This window comes from Coregonus clupeaformis, chromosome 7 (genome assembly GCF_020615455.1).
Source record: "Coregonus clupeaformis isolate EN_2021a chromosome 7, ASM2061545v1, whole genome shotgun sequence".
In the NCBI taxonomy this organism is placed as follows: Eukaryota; Metazoa; Chordata; class Actinopteri; order Salmoniformes; family Salmonidae; genus Coregonus; species Coregonus clupeaformis.
The window spans coordinates 73,303,742-73,324,147 of NC_059198.1; the positions used below are offsets into that span (position 1 = coordinate 73,303,742).

A 20,406-nucleotide genomic window follows, 5' to 3' on the forward strand; every position below is an offset into this window, starting at 1 on the left:
AATGTCTGAGACTGAAAAGGTCAATAAAAGTTGGAAGAGTTCCCATGGACACAGAGGTAACTAAGCGACAGTGTTCTTTCTGAGGTCAGTGTGGGTTTGAACCTTGGTCGACTGCACGCTGCAAAACTGTGTTAGCCTGCTGAGCTAAAGCCCAAGCAAGGTTGCGCATCACACAAGCGTGTTGCCAGCTACTGACTGTGTAACCAGCTACTGACTGTGTAACCAGCTACTGACTGTATAACCAGCTACTGACTGTGTAACCAGTTACTGACTGTTTAACCAGCTACTGACTGTGTTACCAGCTACTGACTGTATAACCAGCTACTGACTGTGTAACCAGCTACTGACTGTATAACCAGCTACTGACTGTATAACCAGCTACTGACTGTGTAACCAGTTACTGACTGTTTAACCAGCTACTGACTGTGTAACCAGCTACTGACTGTATGACTGTATAACCAGCTACTGACTGTGTAACCAGCTACTGACTGTGTAACCAGCTACTGACTGTGTAACCAGCTACTGACTGTATAACCAGCTACTGACTGTGTAACCAGCTACTGACTGTATAACCAGTTACTGACTGTGTAACCAGCTACTGACTGTATAACCAGCTACTGACTGTGTAACCAGCTACTGACTGTGTAACCAGCTACTGACTGTGTAACCAGCTACTGACTGTATAACCAGCTACTGACTGTGTAACCAGCTACTGACTGTATAACCAGCTACTGACTGTGTAACCAGCTACTGACTGTATAACCAGCTACTGACTGTATAACCAGCTACTGACTGTGTGGCAGTACAATGTACCCATAGGGCTCTGGTCAAGTAGTGTACAATATAGGGAAAAGGGCCCATAGTTTTCTGGTCAAAAGTAGTCCACTATATAGAGAATTGGGTGTCATTTAGGACGCAGCCTGTGGGTGGCAGTAGACCAAAGTCACAGGGCTGCATCTCAATAATCTACAGAGGAGGCTTCCTCACCTCAAGCTCCTCTCCTCACTTATTTCCCTTAAAGGGATACTTCAGGATTCTGGCAATGATTCTGGCCCTTTATCTACTTCCCCAGAGTCCAATGAAATCGTGGATACTATTTTTATGTCTCTGTGTCCAGTTACAGGTCTTTTCGCAAAACCAATGCTAACTAGCGTTAGCACAATGACTGGAAGTCTATGGGTATCTGCTAGCAAAGTATCCCTTTAAGCTCCTTTCCCGGGGGGGGATGCAGCCCTGAACAGAACAACATGTCTGATGTCATGACAACAGGGGGTTGAGGGCCTTTGGAAATCAAAGACAGCAGGTTCTCTGCCATGTGCAAAAAATAACCAGCATGCCTGCCTCCCAAACAGCACCCTATTCCTTATATAGTGCACTACTTTTGACCAGCACCCAGAGGCAGTATGTAGGAAACAGGATGCCGTTTGGGATGCAGAATGTAAACGTCAGTCATTTACAACAACAACAAAAAACGATTTCATGATAATTAACTTGAATAAATAGTAAACTTAGAATTGTACGGTCATGAAGGGTAGAGAGTTCTACTGGGTAGACAGAGATGAATACAATCCCTGGTCACTGTACATGCCAATTATATCTCCTTCCTCCCAGTGTGCACTTGTTCACTTCCCTTCACTGGTTTGAAGGAAATTACTGGTATCAGAAATACGGTGGAAACTCCCACTTGCCCATGTCTCTGCTTCTTGCCCATGTCTCTGCTTTTAGAGTAGTGGAAAGTAGTGAATGAGTGTACACTTCAGGAGATAGGAGATATTGTGACGCACTCACTTTGTGATCCAGCATAGCTGAGGTCTGGTGCCACACACGATAACCTGCAGAGATCCAGACATGGCACAGAAGAACACCCACACACGCTCGTGCACACACACACACACACACACACACACACACACACACACTTAGTCCAGATGTGTTCAGTAGGGGCTCAGAGAAGAATAAATTAGAATATGGAGGTATTTTCACTCCTCCTTCTGTCTCTCTCTTCTTGTCTTCCTCTCCTTCCTTTCAGAGGGCGGCGTCATGTCCACTTCCTCCATCTTCCTTTCAGAGGGCGGCGTCGTGTCCACTTCCTCCATCTTCCTTTCAGAGGGCGGCGTCGTGTCCACTTCCTCCATCTTCCTTTCAGAGGGCGGCGTCGTGTCCACTTCCTCCATCTTCCTTTCAGAGGGCGGCGTCGTGTCCACTTCCTCTCCTTCCTTTCAGAGGGCGGCGTCGTGTCCACTTCCTCTCCTTCCTTTCAGAGGGCGGCGTCGTGTCCACTTCCTCTCCTTCCTTTCAGAGGGCGGCGTCGTGTCCACTTCCTCCATCTTCCTTTCAGAGGGCGGCGTCGTGTCCACTTCCTCCATCTTCCTTTCAGAGGGCGGCGTCGTGTCCACCTCCTCTCCTTCCTTTCAGAGGGCGGCGTCGTGTACACTTCCTCCATCTTCTTCTCCAGGCATGAGGTTGTGTCCCAAATAGCACCCTATTCCCCTTAGGGCACTGGTCAAAAGTAGTAAACTACATAGGGAAAAGGGTGCCATTTTGGACACACAAATCAATAAATCAAATGGAACTAATCCTAGAGTCAGTTTAGCCTCCCAGACAGCAGGTGGCGCCACCTGATGCTGAAGATGTCTTGCCCCTTATCTAATTTCTTCTTGGTGTCAGTCTACGGCTTTCCTTCTAACCTTCTTTACTACCCAGCTCCTGAGTTACGCCATGTTTGGTGTTGACAGGGTTCACACAGTAATCCAATGCATTCAATCTTCTCCCATACCCAAACACCACGTCTGCGTCCCAAATGGCACCCTGTTCCCTATATAGTGCACTACTTCTGACCAGAGCCCTATGTTAGTGCACTAGACGCTGAGTGTACAACACATTAAGAACAGCTCTCTAATATTGAGTAGCCCCCCCCACCCCCCTTTTGCCCTCAGAACAGCCTCAATTCGTTGGCTGTTGAAAGCGTTCCACAGGGATGCTGGCCCATGTCGACTCCAACGCTTCCCACAGTTGTGTCAAGTTGGCTGGATGTCCTTTGGGTGGTGGACCATTCTTAGTACACGGGAAACTGTTGAGCGTGAAAAACCCAGCAGCGTTGCAGTTCTTGACACAAACCGGTGCGCCTGGCACCTACTACCATACCCCGTTAAAAAGGCACTTCAATTTTTTGTCTTGCCCATTCACCCTCTGAATGGCACACATACACAATCCATGTCTCAATTGTCTCAAGGCTTAAATAGTCTCCTCCCCTTCATTTACACTGATTGAAGTGGATTTAACAAGTGACATCAATAAGGGATCATAGCTTTCACCTGGTCAGTCTATGTCATGGAAAGAACAGGTGTTCTTAATGTTTTGTACACTCAGTATATAGGGGGGAGCAATTTGGGACACAGCAGACCATCTAACGATAGCTATGGTGCACAACACACAAAAACGTTTCCTGTCAGTTCATCCTCCAAGCCATTGAGTGGCTGCAGCAGTAGCCGTGGCGACGGTGCTACCTAATCCGTCCGTTCCCTCGGGGCGGGCCCAGATCAGACTTGAGGTCGGGACTGAGCGCGCTCCATCCCGTCTCCCGACACCGCTGCATAACGGGACACGAGCTAGGACCCTGAGAACACACGTCTGCCGCAGACCACACCCCCGCCAGGAGACGGTCCACCCAGCTCTGGAGCTCCGCCCCCGTCAGTGATGCGTTAAACTCCGCCTCCTCCACCTGTCCTAGGTGCACGGGGAGGTTGAGGATGGGGTTGAGGCCGTGGAAACTCTGCTCCATGTAGGAGTTATGGACCGGGCCGTTGTGGAACTTCACTGTGTCTTCTAGAGAGGGGAGGGAGGGAGGTAAGGGGGGAGAAGGGGGGGAGGGAGGTAAGGAGGAGGAGGGGGGGTAAGGAGGGGATAATCTATTTAAATTCCATCTAGGAGTTACAGGATAGGCCTTTGTGTCAAACAATGAGCTAGAAAATAAGATAATTTATGTAATAATGTTTATATCAATGTTCTAGTATTGTTATTTATTAAATGAAGATTAAATCAGGTCGAGTGTTAACCAGCATTAACCAGCGTTGGCAGACATCCACATAGCAGATGTTCTGGAGGTGTAACTGTGAGAGGCTGTGTGTCACAGACTCTTTCTTACTATCCCTAGGTGACATATCGGTGACAGAAAGCGCTAATGAAATAATTAGCATTGATGTTGTTGCTAATGCCTGTCATTCAAAAGCGAGCCAACATGCGCAGCTGTGAATGCGTTTACTGTGAGTGTGTGTGTGTGTTGTGTGTGTGTTGTGTGTGTGTGTTTGTGTGTTCCAGGTGATGTACAGTGCATTCAGAAAGTATTCAGACCTCTTGACTTTTTCCACATTTTGTTACTCTAAAAATGATTAAATATTTTTTTCCCCTCATCAATCTACACACAATACCCCACAATGACAAAGCAAAAACTGTTTTATTTTTTATTTTAGCTATTTATTAAAAAGAAAAAACAGAAATCACATTTACATAAGAATTCAGACTCTTTACTTAGTACTTTGTTGAAGCACCTTTGGCAGCGATTACAGCAGTCTTCTTGGGTATGACACTACAAGCTTGGCACACCTGTATTTGGGGAGTTTCTCTCATTCTTCTCTGCAGATCCTCTCCTGCATTGTCTTGGCTGTGTGCTTAGGGCCGTTGTCCTGTTGGAAGGTGAACCTTCGCCCCAGTCTGAGGTCCTGAGAGCTCTGGAGCAGGTTTTCATCAATAATCTTTCTGTACTTTGCGCCGTTCATCTTTGCCTCGATCCTGACTAGTCTCCCAGTCCCTGCCACTGAAAAACATCCGCACAGCATGATGCTGCCACCACCATGCTTCACCGTAGGGATGGTGCCAGGTTTCCTCCAGATGTGATGCTTGGCATTCAGTTCAATCTTGGTTTCATCAGACCAGAGAATCTTGTTTCTCATGGTCTGAGAGTCTTTAGGTGCCTTTTGGCAAACTCCAAGCGGGCTGTCATGTGCCTTTTACTGAGGAATGGCTTCCATCTGGCCACTCTACCATAAAGGCTTGATTGGTGGAGTGCTGCAGAGATGTTTGTCCTTCTGGAAGGTTCTCCCATCTCCACAGAGGAACTCTAGAGCTCTGTCAGAGTGACCATCGGGTTCTTGGTCACCTCCCTGACCATGGCCCTTCTCCCCCGATTGCTCAGTTTGGCCGGGCGGCCAGCTCTAGGAAGAGTCTTGGTGGTTTCAAACTTCTTCCATTTAAGAATGATGGAGGCCACTGTGTTCTTGGGGACCTTCAATGCTGCAGAAATGTTTTGGTACCCTTCCCCAGATCTGTGCCTCGACACAATCCTGTTTCGGAGCTCTACGGAAAATTCCCTCGACCTCATGGCTTGGTTTTTGCTCTGACACTGTCAACTGTGGGACCTTATATAGACAGGTGTGTGCCTTTCCAAATCATGTCCAATCAATTGAATTTACCACATGTGGACTCCAATCAAGTTGTAGAAACATCTCAAGGATGATCACTGTAAACAGGATGCACCTGAGCTCAATTTCGAGTCTCATAGCAAAGGGTCTGAATACTTATGTAAATAAGGTATTTCAGTTTTTAAAATTTGTAATACATTTGCAAACATTTCTAAAAACCTGTTTTTGCTTTGTCATTATGGGGTATTGAGTGTAGATTGATTAGGAAAAAAAAGTTTACTTAATCCATTTTAGAATAAGGCTGTAACGTAACAAAATGTGGAAAAAGTCAAGGGGTCTGAATACTTTCCCGAATGCACTGTATGTAGGGGAGGTGTCCAGGTTCTAGTGATCAGTCCAGTGTCAGTCCTAGAGGTGAAGTTGAGAATTCCACTGGACTCCACACACCTACTGTACCCACACATCATGGACATTTCCCCACAGCACCTTTATTCAGACAGAGGTGTGTGTGTGTGTGTGGATTAATATGTGACTGGGTGCTATATCTCTCTATAGGCCTTGTGTTGACAGCAGAGGCAGAGAATGCCTTTGAGCGCTATGATTGTGTGTGTGGGTGTGGGTGTGTGTGTGCGTGTGCGCGTTTGTGTGTCCAAGTGCTTAGCTGTGTGTGTGTGTGTGTGTTTACCCTGGCGTATAGGTTGCTGGTCGTGGTACTCCAGGGGTGAAACCACAAAGCTGGTGGAGGCTAGTAGGTTCCAGTGATGCAGAACGCGTAGCGTCCACACACCAGGTCGTAACGGGAGGGTTAACGGGGGCCGGTAGTGTGTGTATTCTGCCCCGCCGTCCACCAGGATGTCGTACGTGGCGGCTATGACGTTGGTGGGGTCCACCCAGACGACGGTTACCGTGACGTTCTGCCCCCGGCCCCAGCGTTGCATGGCAACAGGCTCCTCCATGGGGCCCAGGAGGCTTCCGAAGTTCCTGAAGATTCTCTCTTTGGCGTCCCAGTCTGTACCCACCTGAGAGTAGGAGGGGTGGGTTGGGAGGAGCAGGGGAGGGAGGGAGGGGGACAGAGAAAGATATATATATATATATATATATATATATAGATCAATAAACAGAGGATTGATTTGAATGAATATGGAGATACTGTAGATTGAAGAAGTGAGAGAAGGGAAGGATTTACAGCAGGCTAACCAGGTGGAAACTAAGTCCCCTGAATGACACCCTGTGCACTACTTAATTTTTTTAAACGATTTGCCTGTTAACAAATGGTAATCTTAATGAGTATTTCAGCTATAACGTGACAGGACACATCCAGTACCACATGTCATCCCTAGGGGGCAGCAGCAACCTGCCAATAAAGACACTTAACAACTCTAGTAACTCAGAGCCTGTTTCAGCATGGACAGAACCACGTCTCTCTCTCTCTCTCTCCCAGGTACCAAAGCCTGTTTCAGCATGGACAGAACCACCGTCTCTCTCTCTCTCTCCCAGGTACCAAAGCCTGTTTCAGCATGGACAGAACCACGTCTCCTTCTCTCTCTCCCAGGTACCAAAGCCTGTTTCAGCATGGACAGAACCACCGTCTCTCTCTCTCTCTCCCAGGTACCAAAGCCTGTTTCAGCATGGACAGAACGACCATCTATCTGTCTCCCAGGTACCAGGGATCAGGGATGCTAGAGGCTGCAGATGTTTGCAGAAGGTTACATTTAAAGTGTGAATGTGTGTGTGTGCGGGCGTGGGTGTCTCACCTCTGCAAACTGTAGTCTGTTGAGTGTTTTCGTTGTCAGGGCCAGGGTGAAGTGGTTGCTATGGGTGACCCAAGTCTCTAGGGTCTCTATCTGGCTGGTTGCTAGGTTACTAGCGTATTGACGAACCAGGTAGCCTTGGAACACGTCTGACAGGAAGTACAGGTGGACAGACACCGGGTGGCCCCTGGAGATATACCTGGGAAACCCCAAATATATACATACACAGTACAGTTACACACAAATACCCACACAACCAAATATCCACAGATATCCACCCAAATGTACACAGACATCCACCCAAATGTACACAGACATCCACCCAAATGTACACAGACATCCACCCAAATGTACGCAGACACAGTCATGTTTACTTGATGGTACTCAAACACACGTCAGAGCTAACGAGGCTGAAGTGACAGGAGCTTGTGAGGAACAGAGAGATCCCTCTACTCTCAACCCCCCCCCCCTCTATGTTTAAGATTTCTATGTTTATGTTCTAGGTATTGTATTTCTATGTTTGGCCGGGTGTGATTCCCAATCAGAGACAGCTGTTGCTCGTTGTCTCTGATTGGGGATCATACTTAAGTAGCCTGTTTGCCTACCTTGGTTGTGGGATCTTGTTCCGTGTTTAGGCTTGTATGTGTATAGCCTGAGGACTTCACGTTACGTTGGTTCTTGTTTTGTTTATGTTTATTGAGTTTAATAAACATGTTCGCATACCATGCTGCACCTTGGTCTGACCCGTCTCTCAACGATCGTGACACAAATATCCACAGACATCCACCCAAATATCCACAGACATCTGTAGTGGAATTTTACTGTTGTCTTTCTGCTTACAGTGTCACACACTTATCATACATGTTTGACCTGTTGCATACTTAGAAAAGCGCCTGTTGTAGACAGACAGGGTGTCTGAGGTTTGTTCTCACAAGGAGAGTGGAAATATTGTCTGAACACCCAGACTCTGTGGTTGCCAGGTGTTCTCTTCCTCTGCAGCCGGTCTCTGGGAGCAAACGCTTCGCTGAGAAAGGATGCACTTGGCTATCTTTGTGTAACCCGTAGCGATAGTATAAATATGCTGAGGGGGAAATGCCTTGTCGGAGCTTCTGACTAACCTCCGCATGAAGTGCTGTTTGTCTGTAATCTCTCCGCTGGCGTGAATAAACATAAATTACTTTAAAGCTTGACTTTGGGGTCCTTAGTGGTAATTTCCACGACACATCCACCCAAATGTACGCAGACACAGTCATGTTCACTTCATGGTACTCAAACACACGTCAGAGCTAACTAGGCTGGAGTCACAGGAGCTTGTGAGGAACAGAGAGATCACTCTACTCTCACCCCTCACCGCCCCCCCCCACACACACCCAACCAGCAACAAGTGTGTCCTTGTGCCTGTGTACACACTGCACCCAAAACCTACACACAGTCATCCCCACTACTTATATGACTGGAAAAAGCCAGTCTGAGAGACTGAGGCCTGTTTGTCTAAATGTAACAAGTTAATCTCCATATTTGATTTGGACCTCTTGCAACATACACACACACACGCACCTACACAGACAGACAGACAGACAGACAGAAGGACAGACAGAGAGAGAGCGAGAGATATTTCTCTGCACTTTAGGCTGCATTTACATAGACAGCCCAATTCAGATATCCTTTCCACTAATTGGTCTTTTGACCGATCACATCTGATCTTTTCACAATCTGATCTGATTGGTCAAAAGACCAATTAGTGGAAAAGAATATCTGAATTGGGCTACCTGTGTAAACGCAGCCATAGAGGCTGCATCCCAAATAGCACCCTATTCCATACTGTAGTACACTACTTTTGACCAGAGCCCATAGGGAATAGGGTGCTATTTGGGATGCGGGCAATGATCCCTAGATAACACCTAGCTCCTACCCTGGTAATGATGAGATCTGGTTTCCTCTGCTAGATAACACCTACAGTGAGGAAAATGCTCCTACCCTGGCAAATAATGATGAGATCTGGTTTCCTCTGCTAGATAACACCAGCTCCAAACCCTGGTAAAATGATGAGATCTGGTTTCCTCTGCTAGATAAGACCTAGCTCCTACCCTGGTAATGATGAGATCTGGTTTCGCTCTGCTCAGATAACACCTAGCTCCTACCCTGGTAATGATGAGATCTGGTTTCCTCTGCTAGATAACACCTAGCTCCTACCCTGGTAATGATGAGATCTGGTTTCCTCTGCTAGATAACACCTAGCTCCTACCCTGGTAATGATGAGATCTGGTTTCCTCTGCTAGATAACACCTAGCTCCTACCCTGGTAATGATGAGATCTGGTTTCCTCTGAGTAGCTGGAGGACTGAAGTGTCAGAGCAGAGCAGAGGTGGTCAAATACCACACAGAAAAACATGTTGATGATGGAAAAAACAAGTGGCTATTTAAACTCTGTGGTCAGGAGATGCTGCACATTATGAGGGTGGAAAGTTTGCATTTTATTTAACTCTGTGCAGCCCCCCCCGCCGACCCCTCGGGCACACCCCACAGTTTGTGAACCACTGCCCTAGCCCCTAAACCCTAGGCCCTGTCCAGAATCAACCCCTAGCCCCTAAACCCTAGGCCCTGTCCAGAATCAACCACTAGCCCCTAAACCCTAGACCCTGTCCAGAATCAACCCCTAGCCCCTAGGCCCTGTCCAGAATCAACCCCTAGCCCCTAAACCATAAACCCTGTCCAGAATCAACCCCCTAGCCCCTAAACCCTGTCCAGAATCAACCCCTAGCCCCTAAACCTTAGCCCCTAAACCCTAGACCAGTGTTTCTTCATCCTGGTCCTGCATGGGGACCCAAACTGGTGAACATTCTAGACACCTGATTCCACTAATCAAAAGGTTTGACGTCTGATGAGTTGATTAGTGGAATCAGGTGTCTAGAATGTTCATCAGTTTGGGTCCCCATGCAGGACCAGGATGAAGAAACACTGGTTTAGGCCCTTGTGGAGATCTGAGAGGATTTTGATAGGTACAGTGCTTTCAGAAAGTATTCATACCCTTTGACTTATTCCACATTTTATGTTACAGCCTGAATTCAAAATGTATTTTAAAAAATAAAACATTTCTCACACATCTACACACAATAACCTATAATGACAAAGTGAAAACGGGTTTTTAGAAATATTTGCAAATGTCTTGAAAATGAAATGCAAAAATATCTCATTTACATAAGTATTCACACCCCTGAGTCAATACTTTGTAGAATCACCTTTGGCAGCGATTACAGCTATGAGTCTTTCTGGGTAAGTCTCTAAGAGCTTTCCACACCTCGATTGTGCAATATTTGCCCATTATTATTTTCAAAATTCTTCAAGCTCTGTCAAATTGGTTGTTGATCATTGCTAGACAACCATGTTCTGGTTTTTCCATAGATTCTTAAGTAGATTTAAGTCAAAACTGTAACTCAACCATTCAGGAACATTCACTGTCTTCTTGGTAAGCAACTCCAGTGTAGATTTGTTCTTGTGTTTTAGGTTATTGTCCTGTTGAAAGGTGAATTTGTCTCCCGGTGTCTGTTGGAAAGCAGACTGAACCAGGTTTTCCTCTAGGATTTTGCCTGTGCTTAGCTCTATTCCATTTCTTTTTATCCTAAAAAACTCCCTAGTCCTTGCCGATGACAAGCATTCCCATAACATGATGAAGAGTGGTACTCAGTGATGTGTTGTGTTGGATTTGCCACAAACATAGCGCTTTGTATTCAGGACATAAAGTTAATTTCTTTGCCACATTATTTGCAGTTTTACTTCAGTGCCTTATTGCAAACAGGTTGCATGTTTTAGAATTTTTTGTCAATTAGGTTAGTATTGTGGTGTAGCTACAATGTTGATCCATCCTCAGTTTTCTCCTATTACAACCATTAAACTCTGTAACTGTTTTAAAGTCACCATTGGTCTCATGGTGAAATCCCTGAGCGATTTCCTTCCTCTCCGGCAACTGAGTTTGGAAGGGCGCCTGCATCTTTGTAGTGACTGGGTGTATTGACACACCATCCAAAGTGTAATTAATAACTTCACCATGCTCAAAGGGATATTCAATGTCTGCTTTTTTTTTTTTTTTTACCCATCTACCAATAGGTGCCCTTCATTGTGAGGCATTGGAAAACCTCCCTGGTCTTAGTGGTTGAATCTGTGTTTGAAATTCACTGCTCGACTGAGGGATCTTACAGATAATTGTATGTGTGGGGTACAGAGATCAAATCAAATTAAATTGTATTTGTCACATGAGCCGAATACAACAGGTGTAGACCTTACCGTGAAATGCTTACTTACAAGCCCTTAACCAACAATGGGGTGTTGTGTGTGGGACAGTGAGTGAGACAAAAATCTCAATTTCAACCATTTAAAAATTCAGGCTGTAACACAACAAAATTGTGAAAAAGTCAAGGAGTGTGAATACTTTCTGAAGGTACTGTATCTATTCACCTAGTTTCCTCTGAGTTCCTGGAGGACTGAAGTGTCACGATCAGTTATTGCTATTGTATGTAGGACAGTAAATTCAGGCTGTAACACAACAAAAATGTGGAAAACGTCAAGTTGTGTGAATACTTTCTAAAGGCACCGTATAATACATTGTCTTCAGACAGGTGTATTATTTGAACGTGACAGTGCAGACGGCTGTAAGACAGTGAGGTATAACAAGCAATGTGGTGATATTTTCCACCTTTCCCTCTGATAGGCTAGATGGGATTTTATTTCATATTACTAAACCTGTCCAAACATTCTCCGCTCTGTACAAGTGTCTAGGGAGTAGGGGTTGTTTTTGGACAGGGCCCTATCCAATCCTTTTTGTTCTAACCAGTGTGTACAGGGTGGTGTTAGGGGTTGGTTTGGAATTGAGGAGTTATTCACACACACACACACACACACACACGCGCACACGCCTACACATCCACACCTTCCGGACTGACCTGCAGCTGTCGTCGTCGGCGTGGCCCTGCAGTGACATGGAGGCCCGTGATAGGCCCATGCGTGTGAAGGCGTGGTAGTGAGTGAGCTGGCTGTCTGATAGGCTGACTACGCTGTCCGTCTCATCATACACGTTCTCCCAGTACGACTGGAGCCCTGGGGTGTCCTGGAGGACAGGGAGCAGTGTTATAGTAGAACCCTGGGGTGTCCTGGAGGACAGGGAGCAGTGTTATAGTAGAACCCTGGGTTGTCCTGGAGGACAGGGAGCAGTGTTATAGTAGAACCCTGGGGTGTCCTGGAGGAGAGGAAGCAGTGTTATAGTAGAACCCTGGGGTGTCCTGGAGGAGAGGAAGCAGTGTTATAGTAGAACCCTGGGGTGTCCTGGAGGAGAGGGAGCAGTGTTATAGTAGAACCCTGGGGTGTCCTGCAGGAAAGGGAGCAGTGTTATAGTAGAACCCTGGGGTGTCCTGGAGGAGAGGGAGCAGTGTTATAGTAGAACCCTGGGGTGTCCTGCAGGAGAGGGAGCAGTGTTATAGTAGAACCCTGGGGTGTCCCGGAGGAGAGGGAGCAGTGTTATAGTAGAACCATGGGGTGTCCTGGAGGAGAGGGAGCAGTGTTATAGTAGAACCCTGGGGTGTCCTGCAGGAGAGGGAGCAGTGTTATAGTACAACCCTGGGGTGTCCTGCAGGAGAGGGAGCAGTGTTATAGTAGAACCCTGGGGTGTCCTGCAGGAGAGGGAGCGGTGTTATAGTAGAACCCTGGGGTGTCCTGGAGGAGAAGGAGCAGTGTTATAGTAGAACCCTGGGGTGTCCTGGAGGACAGGAAGCAGTGTTATAGTAGAACCCTGGGGTGTCCTGGAGGAGAGGAACAGTGTTATAGTAGAAACCTGGGGTGTCCTGCAGGAGAGGGAGCAGTGTTATAGTAGAACCATGGGGTGTCCTGGAGGAGAGGGAGCAGTGTTATAGTAGAACCCTGGGGTGTCCTGGAGGAGAGGAAGCAGTGTTATAGTAGAACCCTGGGGTGTCCTGAAGGAGAGGGAGCAGTGTTATAGTAGAACCCTGGGGTGTCCTGGAGGAGAGGGAGCAGTGTTATAGTAGAACCCTGGGGTGTCCCGGAGGAGAGGGAGCAGTGTTATAGTAGAACCCTGGGGTGTCCTGGAGGAGAGGAACAGTGTTATAGTAGAACCCTGGGGTGTCCTGCAGGAGAGGGAGCGGTGTTATAGTAGAACCCTGGGGTGTCCTGCAGGAGAGGGAGCAGTGTTATAGTAGAACCCTGGGGTGTCCTGGAGGACAGGAAGCAGTGTTATAGTAGAACCCTGGGGTGTCCTGGAGGAGAGGAACAGTGTTATAGTAGAAACCTGGGGTGTCCTGCAGGAGAGGGAGCAGTGTTATAGTAGAACCATGGGGTGTCCTGGAGGAGAGGGAGCAGTGTTATAGTAGAACCCTGGGGTGTCCTGGAGGACAGGAAGCAGTGTTATAGTAGAACCCTGGGGTGTCCTGAAGGAGAGGAAGCAGTGTTATAGTAGAACCCTGGGGTGTCCCGGAGGAGAGGAAGCAGTGTTATAGTAGAACCCTGGGGTGTCCTGCAGGAGAGGGAGCAGTGTTATAGTAGAACCCTGGGGTGTCCTGGAGGACAGGGAGCAGTGTTATAGTAGAACCCTGGGGTGTCCCGGAGGAGAGGAAGCAGTGTTATAGTAGAACCCTGGGGTGTCCTGGAGGAGAGGAAGCAGTGTTATAGTAGAACCCTGGGGTGTCCTGGAGGAGAGGGAGCAGTGTTATAGTAGAACCCTGGGGTGTCCCGGAGGAGAGGAAGCAGTGTTATAGTAGAACCCTGGGGTGTCCTGCAGGAGAGGGAGCAGTGTTATAGTAGAACCCTGGGGTGTCCTGGAGGACAGGGAGCAGTGTTATAGTAGAACCCTGGGGTGTCCCGGAGGAGAGGAAGCAGTGTTATAGTAGAACCCTGGGGTGTCCTGGAGGAGAGGAAGCAGTGTTATAGTAGAACCCTGGGGTGTCCTGGAGGAGAGGGAGCAGTGTTATAGTAGAACCCTGGGGTGTCCCGGAGGAGAGGAAGCAGTGTTATAGTAGAACCCTGGGGTGTCCTGGAGGAGAGGAAGCAGTGTTATAGTAGAACCCTGGGGTGTCCTGGAGGAGAGGAAGCAGTGTTATAGTATTAACCTGGGGTGTCCTGGAGGAGAGGGAGCAGTGTTATAGTAGAACCCTGGGGTGTCCTGGAGGAGAGGGAGCAGTGTTATAGTAGTAACCTGGGGTGTCCTGGAGGAGAGGGAGCAGTGTTATAGTATAACCCTGGGGTGTCCTGGAGGAGAGGAAGCAGTGTTATAGTAGAACCCTGGGGTGTCCTGGAGGAGAGGAAGCAGTGTTATAGTAGAACGCTGGGGTGTCCTGGAGGACAGGGAGCAGTGTGTGTGCTCTGTGTGTGTGTACGCTGTGTGTTCCACCCACCTGCGGATAAGGGCCAAATAGGAAGCTGTCCAGCTGGGTAACAATCTCCTGGTTCACGCTAGCCTCAAACTTACGGGCGAAAAACGTAGGCCTGGACGTTTGCTGTGGAGGAAGGAGGGAGAGAGACAGAACGAGAGAGTGAAAGAGATAGACGGGGAGGGAGAGAGAGAGAGAGAGAGTATACGTTTATTTATGTACATGTGTATGTGATACTGTCTGATGTGGGGGGTGTGGTGGGTACAGATGGTCACGGGTTGATGATGTCACGATGTCATGACTAGGGCTTATCTGCCATAAATACATAGATCATAAATGACTGTCAAATATCTGTCAGCTTTGATTCAGCTGCTATGATGATTGTAATGATTGTTGCAATCTACCATGAGAAGCTTTTGTTGTAGTTCATATACACTGAATGGACAAAACATTAAGATCACCTTCCTAATAATGAGTTGCACCCCCACAGTTCTCAAGTTGGCTGGATGTCCTTTGGGTGGTGGACCATTCTTGATACACACGGGAAACTGTTGAGCGTGAAAAACCCAGCAGCGTTGCAGTTCTTGACATACTCAAACTATTGAATCTATATCATAAAAACAACTATATAATCTATACCATAAAAACAAGTATATCATCTATACCATAAAAACAACTACAGTGAGGGAAAAAGTATTTGATCCCCTGCTGATTTTGTACGTTTGCCCACTGACAAAGACATGATCAGTCTATAATTTTAATGGTAGGTTTATTTGAACAGTGAGAGACAGAATAACAACAAAAAAATCCAGAAAAACGCATGTCAAAAATGTTATAAATTGATTTGCATTTTAATGAGGGAAATAAGTATTTGACCCCTCTGCAAAACATGACTTAGTACTTGGTGGCAAAACCCTGGTTGGCAATCACAGAGGTCAGACGTTTCTTGTTGTTGGTCACCAGGTTTGCACACATCTCAGGAGGGATTTTGTCCCACTCCTCTTTGCAGATCTTCTCCAAGTCATTAAGGTTTTGAGGCTGACGTTTGGCAACTCGAACCTTCAGCTCCCTCCACAGATTTTCTATGGGATTAAGGTCTGGAGACTGGCTAGGCCACTCCAGGACCTTAATGTGCTTCTTCTTGAGCCACTCCTTTGTTCCCTTGGCCGTGTGTTTTGGGTCATTGTCATGCTGGAATACCCATCCACGACCCATTTTCAATGCCCTGGCTGAGGGAAGGAGGTTCTCACCCAATATTTGACGGTACATGGCCCTGTCCATCGTCCCTTTCATGCGGTGAAATTGTCCTGTCCCCTTAGCAGAAAAACACACCCAAAGCATAATGTTTCCACCTCCATGTTTGACTGTGGGGATAGTGTTCTTGGGGTCATAGGCAGCATTCCTCCTCCTCCAAACACGGCGAGTTGAGTTGATGCCAAAGAGCTCGATTTTGGTCTCATCTGACCACAACACTTTCACCCAGTTCTCCTCTGAATCATTCAGATGTTCATTGGCAAACTTCAGACGGGCCTGTATATGTGCTTTCTTGAGCAGGGGGACCTTGCAGGCGCTGCAGGATTTCAGTCCTTCACGGCGTAGTGTGTTACCAATTGTTTTCTTGGTGACTATGGTCCCAGCTGCCTTGAGATCATTGACAAGATCCTCCCGTGTAGTTCTGGGCTGATTCCTCACCGTTCTCATGATCATTGCAACTCCACGAGGTGAGATCTTGCATGGAGCCCCAGGCCGAGGGAGATTGACAGGTCTTTTGTGTTTCTTCCATTTGCGAATAATCGCACCAACTGTTGTCACCTTCTCACCAAGCTGCTTGGCGATGGTCTTGTAGCCCATTCCAGCCTTGTGTAGGTCTACAATCTTGTCCCTGACATCCTTGAAGAGCTCTTTGGTCTTGGCCATGGTGGAGAGTTTGGAATCTGATTGATTGATTGCTTCTGTGGACAGGTGTCTTTTATACAGGTAACAAACTGAGATTAGGAGCACTCCCTTTAAGAGTGTGCTCCTAATCTCAGCTCGTTACCTGTATAAAAGACACCTGGGAGCCAGAAATCTTTCTGATTGAGAGGGGGTCAAATACTTATTTCCCTCATTAAAATACAAATCAATTTATAACAGTTTTGACATGCGTTTTTCTGGATTTTTTTGTTGTTATTCTGTCTCTCACTGTTCAAATAAACCTACCATTAAAATTATAGACTGATCATTTCTTTGTCAATAGGCAAACGTACAAAATCAGCAGGGGATCAAATACTTTTTTCCCTCACTGTATATCATCTTTACCATAAAAAAACATGTAAATACTAAACCACTACTACTACTACTACTACTACTACTACTACTACTACTACTACTACTACTACTACTGCAATTAACTTTATGTTGACTTTCAGCAAACACATTGGACCTTATATATTAAACGTTATATCAAGTAAAATGAAAAAGGTTAGGTTATATAAAGGTTATATAAAGGTTATATAAAGGCTATATAAAGGTTATTTAAAGGTTATATAAAGGTTCTATAACTGTTTATAACTGTATATAACTGTATATAACTGTGTAGAACTGTTTAGAACTGTTTAGAATTGTTTAGAACTGTTTAGAACTGTATAGCCCTGTATCTATTCATCTAGTTGGGGCCCATGGTTGGGGCCCATGCGGCGCACCATTGGCCCAGCGTCGTCCAGGGTATGGGAGGGAATGGCCGGCAGGGATGTAGCTCAGTTGGTAGAGCATGGCGTTTGCAATGCCAGGGTTGTGGGTTCGATTCCCACGGGGGGCCAGTATAAAAAAATTAAATAATGTATGCACTCACTAACTGTAAGTCGCTCTGGATAAGAGCGTCTGCTAAATGACTAAAATGTAAATGTAAATGTAGTTCCCTCTGAGTTGCTGGAGGACTGAAGTGTCAGAGCAGAGTTAGCTGATGTGGTAAAGTACCACACATGAAAAGATGATGCTGATGGAAAGACCCGTGTAGCTCAGTTGGTAGAGCATGGCGCTTGCAACGCCAGGGTTGTGGGTTTGTTTCCCAGGGGGGCCAGTATGAATAAAAAAATGTATACACTCACTAACTGTAAGTCGCTCTGGATAAGAGCGTCTGCTAAATGACTAAAATGTAAAAATGTGTTAAGAGAATTTCTATCTCTAATTCAACCTAAGCTTGAATCATTACCAGAGGTTGTAAGGCTCTGGTTTTAATCATAAATGATTCAAGGTCCACAACCAACAAGAATGATCTGTCTTTTTATTCATGGAGAGCTCTACATTTTTTTTACTTTTTTTAGTCATTTAGCAGACGCTCTTATCCAGAGCGACTTACAGGAGCAATTAGGGTTAAGTGCCTTGCTCAAGGGCACATCGACAGATTTTTCACGGCTCGGGGATTAGTCGGCTCGGGGATTAGAACCAGCGACCTTTCGGTTACTGGCACAACGCTCTTACCCACTAAGCTACCTGCCGCCCCATTATGTACTGCATACTGGTAAATTAAGTGATCTTATCTATGGGAAGGCAATGGCAGCCCATGGTAACATCATTTGGAACTCTAAGAAGGAAGAACAGTTTATGTTGTTGCTCTCTTCCCAAACAGTCTTAGCTTTTTATACATATATCAGGGATGTTACCCAAATGGTAGAGAGTAAAGAGGGATATGACATTGGTCGTGATTTAAAGATGATGAGGGTTTTTTTGGGTGGGCTATTTGAGATAACTGGGTTAATCACGAACATAGAGGTTTTTATTCTTTGTTGCTAGGCAGAAGACTTAGGTGACCTAAATATGGACTTGTCATGTCCAACAATCAGTCTTCAGGTCAAGCCCGGGAGAGCCGGGGTAGAACAGAGTTTGAACTAAACATAAGTGTTTTTACAAGATAAGAGATTGATTGATTGGATTACTAATTGATTCTGAACTGAATGAAAGTCGAATTTAGCCGCCATAAAGACAAAGGAAGTGGGAGGAACAATAAAGAAGCAAAAGACAATCTCAAAAATGAAAGGCATGGCAATTGGTTGATAAATTACCTAAGGGAATGTTTAGGTAGGTGGTAATATTGACACATGAGCAGAACTATGTGTCAAGAGGGGGGAAGAGGCTAATTGTAGGATTAAATAATATACGAAGGAGAGGACAAAATACTTAAAAAAAAAAAAAATTTAGATACAGTCTAGAAAGAGAATGTAGTCAGAAATTGTTATATTAATCTGAACATGTGTGAAGATAGTTTATTAACCACACGTATGTCAGAGGTTTTGTGCCCCACAGGTGAACTAAAGGAGAAGGTGACCCACTCTATCTAACCAGGTGACTGGTGAGCATCCAGTCCCTAAAAGAAGGGAAACTGGAAGCAGGCCTGTTGGGAAGGGCCCTATCAGGTTATATTGGTCACCGCCTTTGCCATTAGAATAGCAGAGAGAGGAACCTGGGTCCATGTTACCCACTGCAAGAGGTAAGACCACATACAAGCACCACTGAAACACACACAGAGTTGGAGAGCAGAACTAGACCAATAGGGTCCGGGGATCACCTCTGTCAACAAAGATCTCCTACCCCGACCTATCATCACTGTAGTGTGTTCTTAGGGTGTGAGTATGGGGTGGTACCAAGCAGAAGGACTAAAGGCAGGAGAGGGTTGGCGGTTTTTGGGAATATGGGTGACCCTGAGCTGCATCATAGTCTCGGCAATAGTCTTGGTATGTCAAGATCCACCATGGCCTTACCATTATTAAGAAATAAAAGGGTAGCGACCCGACATACTGACCGTCAAGGACGAGTGATCTACAAAATAGGAGTCAGAGAAGGGTGGGGAGTAAGATTCAAAATTAGGATTAGGGATCTTATCAGGACGGATAAGCAAGCAACGTGGGATTATAAGATCCCATTGTATTTATGTTCAGCTCCCTCGGCGGATTGTTCCTGGGCTCAGGTATTTAGACATACTGGGGGACGGAGATATTTTACATTTACATTTTAGTCATTTAGCAGACGCTCTTATCCAGAGCGACTTACAGTTAGTGAATACATATTTTTTTAAATACTGGCCCTCCGTGGGAATCAAACCCACAACCCTGGCGTTGCAAACGCCATGCTCTATCAACTGAGCTACATCCCCTGCCCGGCCATTCCCTCCCCTACCCTGGACGACGCTGGGCCAATTGTGCGCCGCCCATGAGTCTCCCGGTCGCGCCGGCTGCGACAGAGCCTGGATTCGAACCAGGATCTCTAGTGGCACAGTTAGCACTGCGATGCAGTGCCTTAGACCACTGCGCCACTCAGGAGATATGAGACGGGGGGGTGGATGTCCAGATGGAGGATAAGAAGGTATAACGACATCCCCACGGAGATGGTAGTAACAATAGTAAAGGTCACTAAAGAGGACATGAAAATAACTTACTGGGCTTGCGCGGACGAATACGGATGGGATACTTGTCTAAGATTACATTTGATGGAGTCAAAAGATATGGAGGGCACAGGTACTGTCATTGATCCACTAACAGCAATAGACCGAGTAGATCAGTCAAGGGATGACGGAGTCAATTCGACTAACCCGTCCACTATGAAAGATTTTCTCCTCCAAGAATGGAACCAGGGGGAAGTGGAGGGGGTCCCTGATGAGAATCTCTGGTTAAAGTGGATGAAGTACACCGCCAGGGCCTTGGGGGAGACCAATTGTTATGCATGCTCCATTGGGCGACCGACAATGTTGACCGCCCCAATGCCAAAGGCAATGTTTCCCTGTGTATTAGACCTGGGGTCCAATCAAAAAGAGCCCAATTGCACAGGGATTGGGCTGGCAAAATTGACATACTCGGCCAGCCCACCTAGATTCACTTTAACTCCTGGCGAATACCAG

The 20,406-nt window shown here is 46.4% G+C and overlaps 1 protein-coding gene across 1 annotated transcript in view; it reads right to left on the reverse strand.

The window, feature by feature from the left end:
• Positions 1 to 3,338: 3,338 nt before the first annotated feature.
• LOC121570166 (xylosyltransferase 1-like) overlaps positions 3,339 to 20,406 on the reverse strand; it is a 50,856-nt gene continuing 33,788 nt past the window's right edge. Inside the window, exons 8-12 of the mRNA XM_041881665.2 lie at positions 14,562 to 14,663; positions 12,105 to 12,268; positions 7,172 to 7,367; positions 6,103 to 6,436; positions 3,339 to 3,825 (exon numbers count right to left, since the gene is read on the reverse strand). Of these exons, the coding sequence (XP_041737599.2) occupies positions 3,503 to 3,825; positions 6,103 to 6,436; positions 7,172 to 7,367; positions 12,105 to 12,268; positions 14,562 to 14,663 (1,119 nt within the window). The 3' untranslated portion in view covers positions 3,339 to 3,502. The remainder of the gene's footprint in view (positions 3,826 to 6,102; positions 6,437 to 7,171; positions 7,368 to 12,104; positions 12,269 to 14,561; positions 14,664 to 20,406) is intronic.